The following is a 19,979-nucleotide window of genomic DNA, read 5'->3' as shown; positions in this document are numbered from 1 at the left end:
CTAATCTACCTGTTATAGATACATCTGTGCATGGCCATATTGATATTGATAGGAGTGACCACTGTGCAGTCCCTTTTGAAATCCAAGTCCTGTTTCCAATTCCAGGATAACCTCCATTATATGTGCAGAACTACTGATGTGGATTGAAAGATTTATCAATTTAAAAATTGGCATAACTAAGGAGTTGAATCATCAATAGAACCAAAATTATATATAGTCACAATCTGGTGTTAAGCATATCCTTCACTCCTCCATCTCCTTAAAGCCAGATGACTAACTGGGGTTGATGCTGTGTGAAGAGCATGCCAGAAGTAACAATATTTAAAATTTCTTAAAAGAATAAGATGCATGCATTTATAGTGAATGGCTGTGGTAAAGTGGCTTTACAAGTAAATAGATTCAATTTTAACAATTTGCATTTGGAAATAAATAGGTTCTTGGATTTTCAACTGTTAAATTTCGAAGGGGAGTTTCAGAAACTTACACTACTTTTAAAAGATTTTGTAAGTAAACATGGGAATGTTATTTAAATTTTATTTGACCTGTAAGTGGAGGCAGTAGGAAAACATGAAAGATGCCCTGTGTGATGTTAGTGTACCTTTAAGAGTTTTTAAAATTCATGTTCGGGGGCTTAGGTGAAGTTAATGGGAGGAGAAAATAGCTGTGGGCAGCTTGGGTGACGCGATTTTTCAATTTTGAGCTGCAGATTTTGAGTTGAGTTTTAGAAGGGACAAGAAGCTAAAAGAAATATTTTCTCTCTCTGTTTTGCAAATTCTGTTTGCTAGATGAAAACAAGATCTTGCTTTCCTGAAGAGTGAAAACCTGTTATTCTTGGGGGCTGGACCAGAGTGTCTCTGGTACTTTGGAAAGCTGTCTTGACTTCAGACTGTTTGGACTGAATCCAGAGAACTGCAGACTTCAACCAAGGGACTCAAATTTTTATTATCATGTGAGCTATATTAAAACCAAGGGTTTTGGTTTTAATTGGAACACAAGTGTTATACATTATGATGGTTGTTTTGTTTTTTGTTTGTAATTAAAAAAAGCTCTTGCTGATTTCTTATTGTACATGTTAATTATATTCTGAAATAAACTTTGTTTGATAAAAGCTGCCCAGTGGGTCACTTGAATTAAACCTGAAGAGAAACATCTCATGCTTAATAGCCAAATTCAAGATGCAAAACCTAATTCTGGTGGTTCCATAAAACACTTCAGAGTTTCTAACCTGAACCATAACACCTGTGATAAGCTCTGTGCTGAGAGAAAGTGTGAAATCTGAAACAGCCATCCAGTGAGACCAGAAGAGCCTTCATTTCAGCAAACAAAGTAGTTTGTTTTCTGAACACTTACCAGGCTGAGTAACAGAGGTCAGAGGTAGACCAAGGAGGCAAATTAAATGACAGGAGTTTGAGTTCATGCTTGGGGATTGAATTGAATTCTTCCACAAGTAATCATCAATCTATAAGTTGCCTCAGTGTAGTGGTGGCATTATCCTTGAGGTGGCAGAAGATGATTTGAATGCAAATAATGGAGGTGTGAAAGAAGAGAACAAGACTAACCAAATTGGGGATGGGGGGAGGACGGAGAAGAGAACAGAATAGTTGAAAATAAACCAGACTTGGCTGAAGGCTTTTGTTGGGAATGCTTGGTTGAGGAAAAAGGAAGATATCCAAAGTGCTGATGTTGAAAATTGCACTATCGGAACAGATGTGAAAGACACAGGGACTGAGATAATTGAATGAAGTGTGAGCAAATGTCACCCAGTAGCTGTGGGAGTCTTGTGGGTTTGTAGTGAACAATAGTTGGTTGCTTATCTCCAGAAATGGAAACAGAAGTTGAGGAAGGGAAGAATCAGCAGTGGACTTGGCTGAAGGTAAGGGAAGCATAGAAATTGTAAATAAATTCAATGAAGTTTTCCAGTTCATGCCAATAGCAGGCAACACTGAAATGGTCATTAATGTACTGGGAAAAAGATGTGAGATGGGCATGAGTAAATCTGGAATAATTAATGATCCACGTATCCCACAAAAAGATATGTATAACTGGGACTAGAGCAATGCTTTTTTATTTGAGGAAGTTACTTGAGGAATTGAATGGAGTTGAAGGAGAGGTTCTTCAGAGTGAGAACAAGCTCAGACAGATAGACAGGAGGGTGGTGGAGAACTGTTGGTCCTCTGTTTGTGGAAGAAGCAGAGAGCTCCAAGACCATCCTGGTGGGGGATGGAGGTATGAACACAACTAAAGAATTTCACAACAAACAGATCTGGTCAAAGCTGTGTAGTTCTGCCATGTGCAGCTGCAAATGCTAATGCACAATTAAGCAGCTAACAATTAACCTGCAAGAACATATCTTTCCTCAATTAAAAAAAATGCTCAAAGTCACACTATGCAACATGCATAACCAAGTTAAACTGAAGTAGAGATTAGTCAATGTTCTAAAGAAATATTAACATCACAGAATATCCTCTTAAGATCACCAAATTATAACAGTGGGGAAACATAGGATGAAAGTTCTCTCTGCACTTATTAAAAATGTATTTGTTACACAGGCCAAATTTGTGGGTAATACTAAAACAGGTGCAAAAGCAGGCAGTGAAGAGGATATAAAGATTTTACAGACGGATATGGATAGGTGAGGAAAATGTGCCAAAATTTGGCACATGGAGTTTAATGTGGATAATGTGAGGTGATCCACTTTGGCAGAAAAACTGGGCAAATTATTAGGCAAATGGAAAGCAGATTCAAAATGTGTCTGGACAGAGATCTGGGAGTCTTGCAGTAGGTGGCGAATTTATGGAACTCGCTGCCGACGGCATGGTGGAGTCTGGTTGTTTTTTTTCATTTATGGGACATGGGCATTGCTGGATGGCTAGCATTTATTGCCCATCGCTAGTCACCCTTAGAGAACAGCTAAGAGTCAACTACAGTACGGTGGCTCCGGAGTCGCATGTACGCGAGATCAGGTTAGGACAGCAGATTTCCTCCCCTAAATGACATTAATAAACTAGGGTTTTTCTGACAACCAGCAGTGGTTTCATAGTCATCAGTAGATTCTTAATTCCAGATTTTTTTTGTGAAATTTTAATTCAACAATCTGCTGTAGTGGGATTCAAACCCAGGTCCCCAGAACGTTAGCTGAGTTTCTGAATTATTAGTTTAGTGATAATACTACTAGGTTGTCCTTCCCCTGATTTCAAGAAGGGATAGATATATTTCTAATAAGAAAAAGGATAAGGGTCTATGGGGAACAGGTGGGGAGGTGGCCTTCAGATCAGGGAGAGATCAGCCAGGATTTGATTGAATGGCAAAGCAAACTTTTAAGGGCTGAATTTGCCTACTACTGCTCCTAATACTGATGTTCCATTGCATTTGAGATAATTATGTTGACACTAATGTCAGTGATGGGGCCTGCAGTTAAATGGTATTTCCTAGTCCAGAGTTATCAAGTGGTGTGAATTTAAATTCAGAACATTATCTGGAGACTGAAGGTGTCCCAAGACACACAATGTTGTCTGAAGGGTGAGGTTAAAGAATGATAAGATCAGACTTTAATGACTGGCCAAGAATAACAGTTATATCTGCCAAAAATGGGTGTTCGAATTTCTTTTAGAAAAAGACCATTTTTTTGGGGGGGATTGATCTGTGAACACAGAGTGAACTCTGGATGTCTCCAAGTGCTGGACTAGGAAACTGAGAAGTAAAGACAATTTCTAAAAGCTGTGACATAAGGCTTTCTTCACTTCTGTTGAGTTGAAACCAAACTAAAAATCATGTAATGTATAAGGGAACTTTTAGTTGGAAATACAGTGGAACAGGGAGTCGTCTTTGTTGCAGTTTTGAGGTATACGGGGTTATGAAATTGTTAAATTAGCAGTGCTTGCTTTTAATTCTTGTACAATGAAAGCTTTTGTTTAAAGTGTGAAAACTTGTATGTTTACTTTTCGGTTAATAATTGGGACTTCATTTTTTTTAATACTATTGGCCTCCTTTGAGAATATAACACATGCCACCTCCTAACTGGAGTTCTCCAGTATAGCCTGTTAAGTTTTACTTTACAGGTGCTTGATTCACCCATAAGTATGCATGTCTCTTCACTCTTAACATGACTTACTACTGCTAAACCCATTTCAGACCTGTTTGATTCTAGTTATAATCACTAGCTCTAGGTTTTAAACAAATGTCTTGTGAAAACTCCTGGTATGTTGAAAGTAATTTGCTGTCTGGCTTCCAATGGGAAAGTATCGCTGTCTGGGATAACTTTGGAAACTTGGGGGGTGGTGGTGGGGATTGTACTGTGTATAATTTTATCGTCATTTAATTTAGTTATTTTTGTAAGAAACCTTTTGGTCTTTAAGGTAAACTGTGTGTTTGTCCATCACCTTCGGAGCTATGATGGGTTCATTATAGGTATAGTTTAAAACTCATAATTTCCATTTTTTTTGTTGCAGAATTCCTGTATGCCTGTGGTGCAAGCTCTGTGTAGGTCAAAGGTTTTGTGCCAAGGACCTTAAACAGCTGGCTGACTTTGACTCGACTTTGAGAAAAGTGATGACTCCTCTTGTCCAGAGCTGCAGTAATGAAAATTTATGATTTCAAGAGGGGACTGCCACCACCGTATCCGGTATCTAAGCCGATTCTTAATAATGCTGCCTGTGCTGCAAACAGAACATTTGTGCATCCAACACCTCTGCACACACAGCAGAACAGCAGTGCCAAACCTGTCGAGAACGCTCTGCAAACCCTCAACCAGATGATTGGAACAGTTCAGCCAATGGCACAGTCTCAACAAGTGCTTTCCCTTGTTGAAGCACCAAACACTTTAATCCACAAAGTTGTTTCACAGTCAACGTCTCAAACTGTTGCTGCTCCAGGGAAGAGGCAAGTCGCAATACTTGCCCAAGACAATACAGTGACCAGTAAAAGAGTCCAGCAGTTTGCTGTGAATGGACTTGTGTGGATGACCACTACAACTACTGGGCAAACAATTCAGACTGATGACATCCACAATATCAATTCTGCCAGGGTAATGCAGGCCTTTAACCCAGTGTTAGCTTATCAAAGTCAAAATGTAGCTCATTCTTCTAAAATGCTCATTTCGGTAACATCTGCAAATGGAACTGTGCCTCAAATTTCAATGGACCAAGAACATCTAAATTTTTCTCAATCCCCTCTTGGTGCTACAACAAATAATTTTGGGAAATGTAATGAACAGATACAAGTTCAAACAGCTTACCGGAAGGTGGGTACAGATCAAGATCACTACAAAACTTCTTCAGCTGTTGCTGGTGCCGCACCTGTTCAGCTTTGTCAGAGAAACTGGCCAGCCCTTACAAATTGTGTTTCTCGACCTAGTCTCACTAATGGAACACCAGCGAGAGCCAGCTCTTCTCATGGCAGTTTTGAGGTTTCTGAACGGACTGGGCCATCGGTTTGTTTGAGTTTGCAGCCCAATGCACAGCACAGTACCCAGCACACTACTACTAATTCTTGGTTTTCACCTGCAAATTCAAATGGACAAAAGAGAATGGTGCTTGCACGGGTTACTCCAATGCCTCATGATTGGAAAAATTTGCAGCAAAGCCAACATACTTTCCAGTGTACTGACCCTTCTAATGTGAAGAACTTGCATGTTGAAGACACACAGTCACATCATAAATTAAGTGATCAGAATAGAGCATTAGAAAGTGCTAGTTCAACTCCTGAGAAGTCAGTTGAAAAGAACAATCAAACTACTCAGTTGCCCACTACAGAGATCAATGCACAGAGAAACATTCCCCTTGCACCAGCTGTACCTCCTCTCACTTTTAAGCCAAATTTATACAGGCAGCAAAATGTGCACAATATTCACTTCTTTTATACACCTTCAACAATGAATGAACATAGTATTATAACGTCCCCAGTATCTTCAGATGTAAATACACAACATAATGTAATGCCCCCAGGAAATCGCATTTCAACTGCTAATGCAAGTTCCCAGAATACAATTTCTGCAGGCTCACAATTATCCACTTTGCCTGTTGGACATTGCAACTTTGGGGTTTCATCAATAGATGGTTCAAATTCAATTATCCAACAGACTATGACTACATCTGCAGTTGAAGTAGGGGCTGTGTATAATAGCAGTGATCAGCAGAGTAGTCTGCCGTCAGATCCTCCACATTCTATGAATGTGCTATATTCAGCAATCAAATTGGCATCTAAAGATGTAGGTAAACAAACAATTCAACTTGTTTCTTCAGATTCTGCAGCAACCAGCAGTGACAATTCATTACCCTCCCCTGTCCAACTTGTATCCAGAGGAGACTATGGGAAACAGAATTCTCCTGGCCTTGTACTTGTGCTCCCACCTTCTGTGGTTGTGCAGAATTGCCAGAATGTGGAGGCTGCTTCTGCTTGTAGCCCCTCTGCAGTATTGACTCAAGAAAAGCATATGCCACAAAGGCTTAATGAATGCCAAGGTGAAACCTCTAATTCAGTTGTGGAAGTGCCTCCTCCAGTGCTGGAGAAATCTAAAGCAGTATTGTCATCGGCCTCTGCACTATCGAGTTGGACTGGGCAGCGTTGTGAAAAAATGTCAGGTGTCAGCTCGTCAGTTGTGGGAGGATTAACTGAGCAGCAGACAAATTGTGTGAAAGCACCACTGGATCCCAATCAGAAGACTTCACTTGGAGTGTCGTTGTCTTCCACTGAGTTAAATGGAAAAAAGAGAAACCTAATTTTGGATACAGGACTATTGTCTAAAGGCTCCAGTATCCAACATGATCAGACAGCTTGTGATAGTCAGAAAAACGTAACCGATAGTCCACCTCAAAAAAGGTTTATGGCTTCTGCTGTGGAACATACTTTAAAGGATGTAAGCAGTTGTAAAAATGCACCATTACCTGTTAATAAAAAAACAAACTCTTCAGAGCTGGTAGTATGCAGAGAAAACTCGGCAAACAATGACACTACAGTTGCTGATCAAACTGTTACGAGAGATGATGTAATTCAATCTGAGATCTGTATCACTGGTGTGTTTTCACTTGGAGACAATACTGGACTGTGGAAGTCCGCTCAGCGGGACTCGCCTTGTCCTTTGGTTGACCTAACCAGCTCCTCAGCGGATGAAGTGAGTGATTCACCTTCAGTAAAGGAATCAACAACTGCAGAATCCAGTTTGAAAGACAAAGAAAATCCTGAAGATTGTCGTGCGCTTGCTGTGGAGGAAAATCCTCAGTTGGCTTCTGTGCCTCCACCTAATTTGGAAAGCGGACAGCGCTCCCCAGCAAAAGAACCTGCTAAAGTGGGAAATGTGGAATTGGTATTAGAAAGTTCACTGGAAAGAAACGTGAACCAGCTGATCCCTGAACCCAGTGATGTTGCAGCTAACATTTTGATCGATCTAACTGGAGACAAAGACAATCTTACTGAACCTCAATTGATGGATTCTGTTTTACCACCTGATCCCAAAGAGCAGGATGCTAAATTGGTTTCTGACCTGAATATCCTGACTGTTGAAATTGATAGTCCGTCTCTCTTCAAGTTTTCTGACCAGGAAACTCAGGACCTTGATGATTTGTTGCATTCGATTGACACAGAAATTGAAGCTTTGCTAAATTTCTGGAATCCCTATGCTCCCACACTTGCATGCGGCAACACTGAGAAGTCGGCTTGCAAACGCTATAATCTACAAGAAGGAGAAATTTTTGAGTGTAAATTACCCAATATTGAAGAAACGCATGTGCCAGATGAAGGTGATAAAGCTGGCCTCCATGAGGATTCAGATGGTCATTCATCTTGCAACATCAAGGTGCTTGGACACACTGAAATTCTGAATCTGCTTGCAGAAATAGCAAAGCCAAATGAGAGGCTGCCTTCAGAAAGTGCATGGTCTGAATCATTCAGTCGCTCGGATGGCAGACTGAGTGAGGAAACTCAAAGTAAGGCATCACAGATTGTCAGCAGCGATGGGTGGAAGACTAGCAGCTCCAAGGCAATGGGGATGAAGCTGGCAGGTAGACAGTGGGGGGATCAAAATCATGCATTACTACAGTCTCTCAGCAATAAGAACGGTGCTGTAAAGAAGGGAAAACAGCGAGAAAAGAAAGAATATTGTTGTATTAATGCCTGGCTAGCTGCATCTGGTGTGCTTGGTATATACTGCCATTGTAAATTATCACAGGGGAATAAAGCCGAAACACAGATAGACTTGCCAAATGCAATACACGATACTCACTATAGCAATGAAACTAGTAATCCAAATTCTATTGTAAAACAGATGGAAATAAGGGCCACTTCACACAGTGTGCCAGCTACTACTCATGAGAAGCATGTCTTAGAAGTATCTGAAAGCTGGAATTCTGTACCTCGGAGTTGCAATAGTATTGTCCCTGACAGTAATCAGGATAAAGTACTGGGAGAAGTGCAGCAAGACGTATGTGATGTAGAAGTAATGCAGCAGGATCCTGGTGAAAACAACATGAGAGCAGCAAAAAATGAAACCAGCTTGTGCAAGCCAGGCAATGCAAACTTCAGTTCCCATAACATATCTGCAGAATCAGTTAAATTGCCTTGTGAAGATCCTCTTGAAAGGAATCTCTATCTAAAGGAAATGGAACAAAGCAAAGACACTCCTCGGGATGTGGTTGAAATTGAGCCAGATAAAGAAACTTGGACTGTTCTGGCAGAGGAGCATAATGGAGATAAAATAAAAAATATGAATGAAGATCTTTGTCTGAATGTATTGAGTGAGGAAGCCAGTGACCAAACTCATCAGGTTAAACGGCATCTTGGAGTTAAGCTCGGATTTAAGGGTATGAGAAAACTGACTGCTCTTTAGTTCAATGTGATAATTTGAGATTATTGCTTGATAAAGATGTATTGACATTCTCACTATTCCTTCAATATCAACTTTGTGGGATCCTCTTAGCTGCCTTTGTTACGAGAAACATAGGTGCTGACAAACTTCCCCCTTTTCTGACTTCTCTTCATCCACACCCCACCTAAAAGCTTGACTGAACCTTCCTTTACATTTTGTTCCAATAAGACAAATGTATGGGAGTAATTACAAATCTGTAGTAATAACTGTATATCTATTTTAAAGGAGGAGGTGTTATATTGGAAGTGGCTGAGCTGGTAAGTTCTGAAAGGTGGGAGCACAATAAATGGCTGAAGGATTAGGTGCCTGTAATGGAGTAGACACTGGAGCAAAGAACAATAAATTGGTGGGACATCATTGACAAGGGCATATATAAAGGTCATCATGGATATGGGGCCACCCCATGAACAGATTTGAAGACTGAAAGTTTTGACTTTTTTTTGTACAAGTAGGATCAAGAGTGATAGAGATTCTGGCCTTGATGTGAATGAAGCCATTGAGCTGTCATTCTGAAAGACTCTGGGGTTATGAATGATAGAAGTGGAAACAAAGATGATGTCATTTTTAGAAAATTCCAGCCACATGGTAGTTATTTTTTAAAGTAATGGGAGAGGGGTTAGAGACGCAGGTAGACAGATGACAGAAGTCTTGGGGACTGGTAAGATGTGGGAAAGGAGCAAGGTAAATTGTCTTTTTAATTGTATGCATTTTTATTTGGTCCTTTCTTGTATTATGGTATAAGTTGAAGAATTGACTAATGCAGCTACAATGCCAAATGGCCTACAGAGTACATCAATACCAGCAACAAAACTATTGAAGAATTGTCTCGATATGAAATATGTACATGCAAAATTGGATAGAAGAATGGAGGCTGATCATCAAGCTTGCCTGACATCAGCATGGCTGCATCATGTTAAACCCTGCTTGCCTGTTCATCGCTGCAGCCATTTATTTTCTGGGGAGGGTAGAAAGCATTTCTATATGAAATATTTCTAAATGACGTTAAAAATGGAGAAGAAAACATTCCAGCATTTCAAACCTGATTCATTGATTTTGTTTTTAGTAATCAAAAGGAAACCTGATGCTTCTAATTGTTGGAGTCCACAGAAACAAAGGAAAAGTGATACTCCGGGTGAGGATCTTGTAGCATCTCATTTCCTATTTTTAAATTACAAAGAATTCAGAATTAAGTTTGCTATTTGAAATCTGACCATCTTCAGTTCAGTGTAGCTAAAGCTGCTGCTTTCCCTGCTGGCTTTGTTTATGTGGCCGTTTAGCTTCAATGGCTTCATTTGTTTTTCTACCTATTGAAGTTAACACAACTGTTAGTACTTTAAAAGGCTAGCTAAGATAAATTTCTGGTTTGAATCAACTTCCCAATTTGACTCCATGAGCATCATGCTTGAAGTGCATGATTTTGAGAACAATGACTTAGCTGTCATAAATGCTGCCGTTTTTCCCACCCTCGAATCTCACGGGTTGCAGGAGGAATTTGGAATTGGATGATTTGACAGTGTTAAAATCAGCGAAACTGACACATGGTTATCCTTGTCAGCACGTATTTTCAAGATGCTTTGTGAAGGTCCATGAACTTCGAGTTCCAAACTAGAACTCTAATTTCACACAGTTGATTCACTTGCTCTCGCTGTTGGCTGTGACAATCGACCAGTATTATTCAGCCTTCTGGTTCTCCTATGGTGATCTAGTATGGCATGCCAAGGTCAGGAGCTCAACATGGTGGAAGCAAGTTGCATCTGTTTGCTCTGAGTCCAGTTGCTCAGACCTTAACTTCGTTAAGTTTTTCTGGAAATGGGTCAGGGTGTTTACAGTAAGCTCTCTGGGGATTGGTCAGGGTGCTTACAGTAAACTTTCTTGGGGATTGATCAGAAGAGAGGAAAGACTCCTCAGTGGCATGGCCTGGCCTCAGACCAGCAATCCACAGATTTCTTAAATGTGAAGCTGGTTTTAAATTGAAATCCTTTCTTTCCTCCCGGCATCATCAACCCCGATCCCCACTTGCCTCACTGATCAGCCATTGTATTGCTTATTGCCACTAAGGTCAACAGTGTTGGAAATGTTTTGAATGTACATTACTCTGTCTATGCATTGGCCATTGCAAGACCTCTTATACAATTTGTTTAAATTGACTAGATCATGGCTCTGTTATTTCCTTCTGCATTGCAGGAGCTGCTATGATTTTCATTTTATTTCACACATTCTGGAGTGCCAATGGCTGCATTATGAAATGATGTGTAGTTGAAATTCATTGAATAAATCCATTTGTTTTTAGCTAATTGTATCGTGTTTTTGTGTGAAATGCAATTTTATAAAAGTCTCTTTACTCAGACTAAACTTGGGTAGTTAGTAGAATGGAAGAGGCAACGTCAAAGTCACGGAGGCAGTTGGACAAATTCAGCATGAGAGTAAAACAGTCATAGGTGAAACTTAATGCTGACAAGTTCAAGTGCTGTGTGAGTGATCAGCACATAAAATCTATGCCATTGGAATGGACAATAAAGCTGAAAGAACTGTAGATTCAATAACTGACGTGTTCCACCAATTCAGAACAGTCCAAAAAAAATAGTGTTGAATGTCTTGGCTAGAATAATGTAGTCAGGGATGTTATAAGTGTGTAGTGACCAGATTAGGTCTGGACACTGAAAGACAAGGCTATGTTGAGATGCTGTAGACACTGCAGGGAGCAATAACATGGATGTTTTGCCTAATATCAGGATGGTGATTTGTAAGGAAAGACAGAACAAATTTGGAGTTCAGTTGGAAAGGTGCCTTGTAAATTAACCTACAATATCAAGGATGAGATGGATAAATAATATTGTAAATTGCAAGAGAACACCAGTTAGATTTGGAAAATGCACTGTTGGTTTTGAAAAGGTCTCTTTCACACCGGTTTATGGAATAGACTTTCAGTCAGATCAGTGGAGGCAAAACACTGAAACAGCTATTGACACAAGGCATCTTTCTAGATGGTTGAGCTGAATGACCACCTCGCTCATAAATACCATTTTTCACAACTTCTGGTAAATGCTTACAGGGCAGCGTTAGCTGGCTACTGGCTTGTCTGCTGGCCTGGCAGTATGTTTTGGGATTAATCATCTGTGCTACCTAGATCTCATCCTTATTCATTTGTGGGTGTACCTATGTATAAGCAACTTTTTGAAAAGTTGAACATGTTGTTGTATGGATTTTCATCAAAAGGCCTTGGATCTGGTGGAATTTAATTGCCTTTAGTAAATCTCGTGCCAGCCTTGGTAAGTGATAAAGTGGGGTTTAATAAAACCTATTTTTTCCCCGTTGATAAAACTTACTGCTCACTACTCTTCCAGGAAAGAAAACAAAATCAGCCAAGAGCCCTAGTCTGCAGAAGAACCACCTTAGCCCACAGAAGAAAACAAGATATGATGTTACGGGTGAGGATTTTGTAGATTCTTTCCCTTCCTGGAATCTATGGCTGCATCTCTCATATGATGAAACAGAAAATTGTGTAACAGTGAAGTTAGAATGGTGCAACAAAGTCACCTTTTCTTTCCTGTTAATGTTCTGTTCTAGTGTGTTACGGGCTTTTATGTCAGCCTTTTTAATTGATCACAACTTTACCCTTTAAATAACCAAACCAAATCAGAGTTTTCTTAAACAGTTTTTTTGATCAAGCTGCAAAGCTGTGACCCTGGAAAGTCACAGATCAAGTTTGCAACTAGCCAGAGTGCAGAATTCAGAAATGCAGAAGCAATTATAGTTTCAAATTCGATTGCAATTAGCATATACCAATTAGCATATACCAATCACGATCACCTTGCACTTGCTTAATTATAATATCCAATCAATGTGAAGGTTTAATCATGTTAGCTGACCTAATCCATCATTGTTACAAGTTGTCATTGTCTCAGCATGTCTGTGTATATTCACTCCTTTTCCAGATGTCTGATTTAATGTGTTTTCTCAGACTAATGGTCTTGGTGCTTATCTGTGGAGACTTTTATAAAAAGACTACTTCTTTATATCAGCTTCGGTAGCTTTTAAACTCGTATGATTATTAACCCTTTCAAAGAGTTCTATACCTACTTCGAAATTCTGTCAAAATACAAGTTGGAATTGCTAGCAAACAGTGGGGATTGGGCAGAGTGAGAGTACTGGCAAAATTGTTCATTTGGAACGTATCAAGATTAGATTAACTTTATTAACCTTCTCTCCCAAACAACTTGCATGCATATAGCATCTTTAACTTAGTTTTAAAAGCCCCAGAGAGTTTAATAGGAACATTGTTCAATAAAATTTGAACCAGAACCAAAGCCAAGCCTCGGAAATTGCTGCCTGAACTATGCATTGTACACCAATTATGATTTTGTTCGGGATATTTTTCCTCCTTTTGTATTTAAAAGGAAATATATCTGTTTGTCATGCCTTCCAGGAAGTTCTCACTGCCAAAGAAATCATTTTGATACGTTATCACTTTTAAACTGTGGCAACCAGGTTACACACAGTAAGGTCTCACTATGACAGACAGACAAACAGTCAATTCAGAGGTACTAGTTGAGGAGTAAATATGGTCAGGACTCTAGGAGAAATCGCTTAATTCTATTGGATCTCTATTATATAGGAACACAGGAAATAAGAGCAAGAGTAGGCACTTCAGTCTGTCAAGTCTGCCCTGCCATTCAAGTAGATTGTGGCTGATCATCTACCTCATGTCATTTTTCCACTAGATCCTCATATCCCTCGATGACCTTATCCAAAAATTTATCAATTTCTGTTTTGATCAAGCTCAGCGACTAAAGCTTCCACAGCTGTCTGGGATAGAGAATTCAAAAGATTCGCCATTGACTGAAGTCCTCCTCACCTATCTTAAATAGCTTGCCCCTTACTTTGAAATAAGTCTGGTTGAATCACTGTTGCACTCCCTCTTATGGCAAGTATATCCTTCCTTAGATAAAGAGTACAAAACCATGGACAATACTCCAGATACAGTCTCATTTAAGGCTCTATACGGTTACAGCAAGATGTAGAAACAGAAAATAGGAGCAGGAGCATGGTATTTCGGCCCTTCAGATCTGCTCCATGATGTTGATACAATCACGCCTGATCCTCTTACTCAACACCATTTCTCGCGCGCTCTCCCCCCATAACCTTTGACACCTTTAGATTCACGCAATCTATCTATATCTTTAAATATATTTAGTGACTTATCTTCCGTAGCCTTTTGTGGTAGAGAATTCAACGGGTTCATTATGTTCTGAGTGCAGAAGTTACTCCTCAAATCCATCCAAAATGGCCTACCTTGTATCCTTAAACTGTGACCCCCCCGCACCCCCCCCCCCCCCCCCCAAAACTTCACTCAGAGGAACCATCATCCCTGCATCAAATCTGTCCAGCCCTGTCAGAATTTTGTGTTTCAATGAGATGCCCCCCCCCCATTCTTCTGAATACCAGTGAAAACAGGTATCTTGTAGGCCAATTCATCTGAACCGAAAAATAAAATCCTAACCCAACCAAATTTATTTCCCAACAGCTCCAGAGCCAGGCATCATTACTCCAGCTGTCTGCTGAACGAAAACTTGTTTGAGGTCTTGAGCACTCCGTAGGAAGAGAAATCTAGTTATTTTGCCACACACACACACACACACACACACACACACAAAACACCCTGCTCCAATCTAGATAGGTTCACTTTAACCTCTGGAAAAGAGGGATGTTCACCCGGAGGAATAACATTTAAACATGCCGTATTTCCTGCTCTTGGAGATGGAAGTTATAACTCCTCCTCTTGAAGCATTACCCTGATAATGCAGAGCAGGGTTCAAACACCTCAGGAGTCAACATGAGAATATTATAAATAGAGCTCCCTGCTCCAGTCAAGACCAAGTCATACTTGACTCGTTGGTCCCGTGTAATAGTGAATCAAACCATGGAAGCGATACCCGCAAAACTGATCAAATCCAGTCCTTACAGAATCTTTATGAAGTAGCCCAAAGGATTTGCAGGACTAGTTAAACAAATGGAAATGCAGTCCTTTGACTTGGAAATTAAGATTCTCTAGTAATTGAGTGCAGTTAATAGCTTAGCTTAAAATTAATTTGTACTTGTAGATAATTACTGAATGTAAAATGGATGTCCCAAGATGTGCACAAACATAGAAAATTGTGAAGGATTGTCCAGTGGAACATCATTCATTCCTCTGTAGGAAGAAAGGTAAAGGAATATTAAATGGAAAATGGCAAAACATTGCAACTTGGAGGATCTAAGACATCAGTTCTTGGACTATTCATATGTTATGTGTGCTGGACTTGCTTTAGTTTCTGCCATCACTTATTAATCAGTTACTGAGCTAACATTAGCTAGAGAGAGGAAAATACTTCTCCCCATCCCCCCTCCATCACCACCCTGCACACCCTGCATAAGAGAATAAAGAAATGCAGAGAAAACAATTAAATGACATGATGACACCTATGGCTATTAGGGCAAAAAGCGCCCTAAAGGCAGTTTCCTGAGCTGGGCAGGATATTAAGCTAAAGAAGTCCAACCTATCTGAATGGAGAGGGAAGTTGGATGGAAAAGGAGAAGCAGTACCAGCAGGAAAGTCACTTCTCTCCTATCAATGCTGAATAAATAAGCACCCACATTTCAAAATCAGTTCAATACTGTGTGCTTGGATAAAGACATAAAATGCTTATCAATCTTAGGATTCAGGATAGCAGAGGCAGGACATAGACCTCATCATGCACAGTCAAGTCAGGAACCCTTAATAGCTGAATTGAAAGTGGTTGTTAGGGGAACAGATGGATATTCAACCTGGCACAATTCAGCTGAACTGATAATCAACATGTAACTGGGATCTCCAGAAAGACAAATTGTGTGTGGGGTGGGTGGAAGTATGTAATTGTGGAGTGAACCTATGATCTAAGATTGACAGTCTTCAGAAGAGGATGGTCTCAGATTTCTTCAATAAATGGGAGTGATTTAGATATATGGGCAGAGATCTTTCTGGTAAAGAAACAAGTAATCGGTTTGCTCCTGAAATGATAAACTTAATGATGTCAAGTATCAGTAAAATAATCCAGTCCAAAAAATAGGTTTAATGGGTGCAATTCTATGAAATGAGCTGAACATCTGGTTATTGACCTGATCAACATGTTAGCAGGCTGCAGACTACTGGAATCAAGCCAGAATAGCCCTGTCTGTAAATATCCCAGAGGTAATTGAACCATGAATCACTTAGACCCCATTTAAGATTAAAACAGGATTTACCACGTCTAACTTTCATGCTGAAGAGAGGGAATCCTTTAATTGTAGCTATTGTAGGCCTGCAGCAAGCCAATATCTTCGTGTTGGAAGATGCAAGGATCATCATAAAGATTGTCTTGTAAGATCTTCAAATTAATTGATCGGGGAAGGAAGCCTGATGGTGTTGGTTAGTGGAATTTCAAGAACAGAAAGTAGCGTCATCAATACCTGCAAAAGGAATGATTGAGAGTTTGCCTAGATGCAAGTACATTTGATTTATTATTGTCACATGTATTAACAGATAGTGAAAGGTATCATTTCTTGCGTGTTATACAGACAAAACATACCATTCATAGAGAAGGAAATGAGACCATGCAGAATGTACTGTTACAGTCATTGCTAGGGTGTAAAGATCAACTTACTGCAAGGTAGGCCTATTCAGAAGCCTGACAGCAGCAGAGAAGAAGCTGTTCTCAAGTTGGTTGGTACGTGACCTCAGACTTTTGCAGCTTTTTCCCGAAGGAAGAAGGTGGAAGAGAGAATGTCTGGGGTGCATGGGGTCTTTAATTATGCTGGCTGCTTTGCTGAGGCAGCGAGAAGTGTAGATAGAGTCAATGGATGAGAGGCTGGTTTGCATGATGGATTGGGCTACATTCACAACCTTTTATAATTCCTTGTGGTCTTGGACAGAGCAGAAGCCATACCAAGCTGTGATACAACCAGAAAGAATCGTCATGACCATCTTTGATCTAGCAAATTGGTTTTGGAGCATGTTTCTGAAAGTGCAGACTTGCTACAAATGGCCTTCATTTAGAGGGTTGACAGTACTAAAGGATATTTTTACCCTAAGGATCTTGTAATCCCTGGCAATATTTTTAATGTGAAAGTTGATACACAAGCATTAGAGATTTATGTGGACAGCTTCTATTTACCAATTATGATCATGTGAATCATTTGTGAAAAGTTGAAGCACTTCTATGGACTGAGATGATGGCTTTGTTAATATTAAATCTCGTGTATTTGCTACATTTGTCTTGGTGACAGTTTTGTGAACCATTATGCCCTAGTCCTCAGTAAATATGCTGTCTCTGATAAATGTTGAAGCTTAGCTCTAAGAGCTCAGTAACTCAGCGTTTCTCTTTAAAATCTAAGTGTTCTGTATTGCAGTTAAAGATGTTGAAATCCAACAGTCAACAATCTTCTAGTTTCATTTTTTCGGAGAGCTGCAAATATAAGCAAATCTTACTCTGCTATTAAGCCTTATACCTAGTTTCAAGTAATGCTGCATTTACCATTATATCTTTGATTTTTTTTGTTTTTTTTTTCTTAATCTGCATTCTCCCCCCACCACCCCCCCCCCCCCCCCAAATAAAAGGGACCAGAGTGGCTGTTTTCTACTGATGATCTTGTAGAATTGAAAATTAATTAAATACAATTCGAAGTACAAAACATCAGAGATCCTGTATCTGTTCAGGAGGGGCATTTGTGGAGGTAATGCTTGGCACTTATGCTTGAATTATAAATCTATACTCTGTCAGAGAATATCGAAGAAAAAACTCATGATAGCGATAGGTTTAACCTGAGTGTAATTTTGAAGAAAATGGAGCGTATACTAGTGGGACTAGTTTGTAAGCCCCCTTAACAGTCTGCATTCTACAACAGAGTATAAATCAAGACATAATGAGTACCTGTAAAAAAGATGATTTAATCATATTGGACTTGACAAATCAAATTGTCAGATATCCTCAAGAATAAATTCAAAATGTGTTTGGGATAGTTACTTAGAACTGAATGTTGAATAACAGGGAACAGGCTATTTTAGATCTGATAACGTATGATGTGTCAGGATGAATGGTACTTTGGGGGAGATGATGGCATAGTTGTAGTCCAGTGACATAGGTTCAAATTCCACTGTGCTGCTGGTAGAATTTAAGTTCAGTGAAAGCCTGGAATTAAAAGTTGGTCTCTATTATGGTGACCATGAAATTATCATTGTTGTAAAAATCTATATAATTTACCAATTCCCTTTAGGGAGGGAAATCTGCTGTCATTACCTAATCCACCTGACATGTGCCTCCAGATCCACAGCAAAACAGTTGCCCCTTAAATGCTCTCTGAAACAGCCTGGCAAGCCAGTCAGTTCAAGGACCATTGGGGTGGTCTTGCCAGTGATGCCCACGTCCCACAGAATGGTAGATTTAAAAAATGTTTGCATTCATCTCGATAAAATATCTTGAGGAAAGAATTCTTTGAGAACGTTACATATGCACTGGAGAATGGGCAAGGTGCCACAGCAAAGACTGCTACATAAGATAAAGGTGCACAGTGTTACGGGTAATGTATTAGAATAGATAGAGGATTGGTTAACTAACAGAAAGCAAAAAATGGGGATAAATGGATGTTTTTCTGGTTGGCGATCAGTGATTAGTGGTGTGCCTCAGGGATTAGTGTTGGGACCGCAATTGTTTATGATTTATATAGATGATTTGGAGTTGGGGACCAAGTGCAATGTGTCAAAATTCACAGATGTCACCAAGATAGGTGGAAGAGCAAAGTGTAGAGGATGCTGAAAGTCTGCAAAGGGATATAGATAATCTAAGTGCGTGGGTGAGGATCTGGCAGATGGAGTATGATGTTGGTAAATGTAAGGTCATCCATTTTGGTAGGAATAATAGCAAAATGGACTATTATTCAAATAGTGAAAAATTGCAGCATGCTGCTGTGCAGACGACCTGGGTGTCCTTGTGCGGGAATCTCAAGCAGTTGGTTTGCAGGTGCAGCAGGCAATTAAGAAGGCAAATAGAATTTTGTCCTTTGCTAGAGGGATTGAATTTAAAAACAGCGAGATTATGTTGCAACTGTATAAAGTGCTGGTGAAGCCACGCCTGGAATACTGTGTCCAGTCTTGGTCTCCTTACATGAGAATATACAGGCACTGGAGGAGGTGCAGAAGAGATTCACTAGATTGATTCTGGAATTGAGAGGGTTGGCTTATGAGGAGACGCTGAGTCTCATTGGAATTCAGAAGAATGAGAGGAAATCTTATGGAAACATAAGATTATGAAGGGAATAGATAAGATAGAAGCAGGGAAGTTCTTTCCATTGGTGGGTGAAACTGGAACTAGGGGGCATAGTACCAAAATATGGGGAAACAGATTAAGGACTGAGTTGAGGAAGAACTTCTTCACACAAAGGGTTGTGAATCTGTGGAATTCCCTGCCCAGTGAAGCAATTGAGGTTATCTCATTGAATGTTTTTAAGGCAAGGATAGATAAATTTTTGAACAGTAAAGGAATTAAAGGGTATAGTAAGCGGGTAGGTAAGTGAGCTGAGCCCATGAAAAGATCAGCTATGATCTTACTGAATAGTAGAGCAGGCTCTAGGAACCAGATGGCCTACTCCTGCTCCTAGTTTTTATATTCTTATAACCTGCTTAAAATTTTACATTTGATTTGGGGGTGAGAATCTTTCTCCTGAAACTGGAGTCTCAAACTCCAGTAAGAGGTAATTTCAAAGATGTGAAGACAAGAATTGCCTAAAGGGAACTGGAAAATAAGTTAAAAGGTAAGATTGTAGGGAGCAGCGATACGCGTTCAAGGAAATACTTTGACTCAATGAAGATATATATCTGATTGAGGGGGGAAGAAAGGCTGAGATCTGTGGCTAGCTAGGAAAGTTAAAGATGGTATCAAATTTTAAAAAATACAATATTACGAAGATGTTGGGGAACATTTTAGGTATCGGCAAATATGATCTAAAGATAGAGAAAATAAATTGTGCATAAACTAGCAGAAAATATGAAATAGCTTCTACAATTATGTAAAAAGTGAGGAGCTGAAGTAAGCATTGGTCCTTAAGAGAATGTGACTGGTGAAGTAGTGATGTG

At 39.7% G+C, this 19,979-nt stretch overlaps 1 protein-coding gene across 8 annotated transcripts in view; it reads left to right on the top strand.

The window, feature by feature from the left end:
* The window catches only part of LOC145344052 (uncharacterized), an 86,437-nt gene that overhangs the window by 52,614 nt on the left and 13,844 nt on the right, over positions 1 to 19,979 (top strand). For 4 of the 8 annotated variants that reach the window (XR_013886829.1, XM_080190812.1, XM_080190813.1 and 1 more), the window contains 3 exons: positions 4,449 to 8,792; positions 9,921 to 9,989; positions 12,202 to 12,285. Coding sequence is in view for 7 of the 8 variants with exons in the window: in XM_080190812.1 (XP_080046938.1) it covers positions 4,577 to 8,792; positions 9,921 to 9,989; positions 12,202 to 12,285 (4,369 nt within the window). In the remaining variant the exon portion in view is untranslated. Of the gene's footprint in view, positions 1 to 785; positions 950 to 4,448; positions 8,793 to 9,920; positions 9,990 to 12,201; positions 12,371 to 19,979 lie in introns of all 8 variants that reach the window. The other 4 variants (XM_080190814.1, XM_080190815.1, XM_080190817.1 and 1 more) reach the window with 3 other exon arrangements.

This window comes from Carcharhinus amblyrhynchos, chromosome 6, assembly GCF_965287045.1.
Source record: "Carcharhinus amblyrhynchos chromosome 6, sCarAmb.v2.hapA, whole genome shotgun sequence".
Lineage (NCBI taxonomy): Eukaryota > Metazoa > Chordata > Chondrichthyes > Carcharhiniformes > Carcharhinidae > Carcharhinus > Carcharhinus amblyrhynchos.
This window is presented reverse-complemented; position numbering and strand designations above follow the sequence as displayed.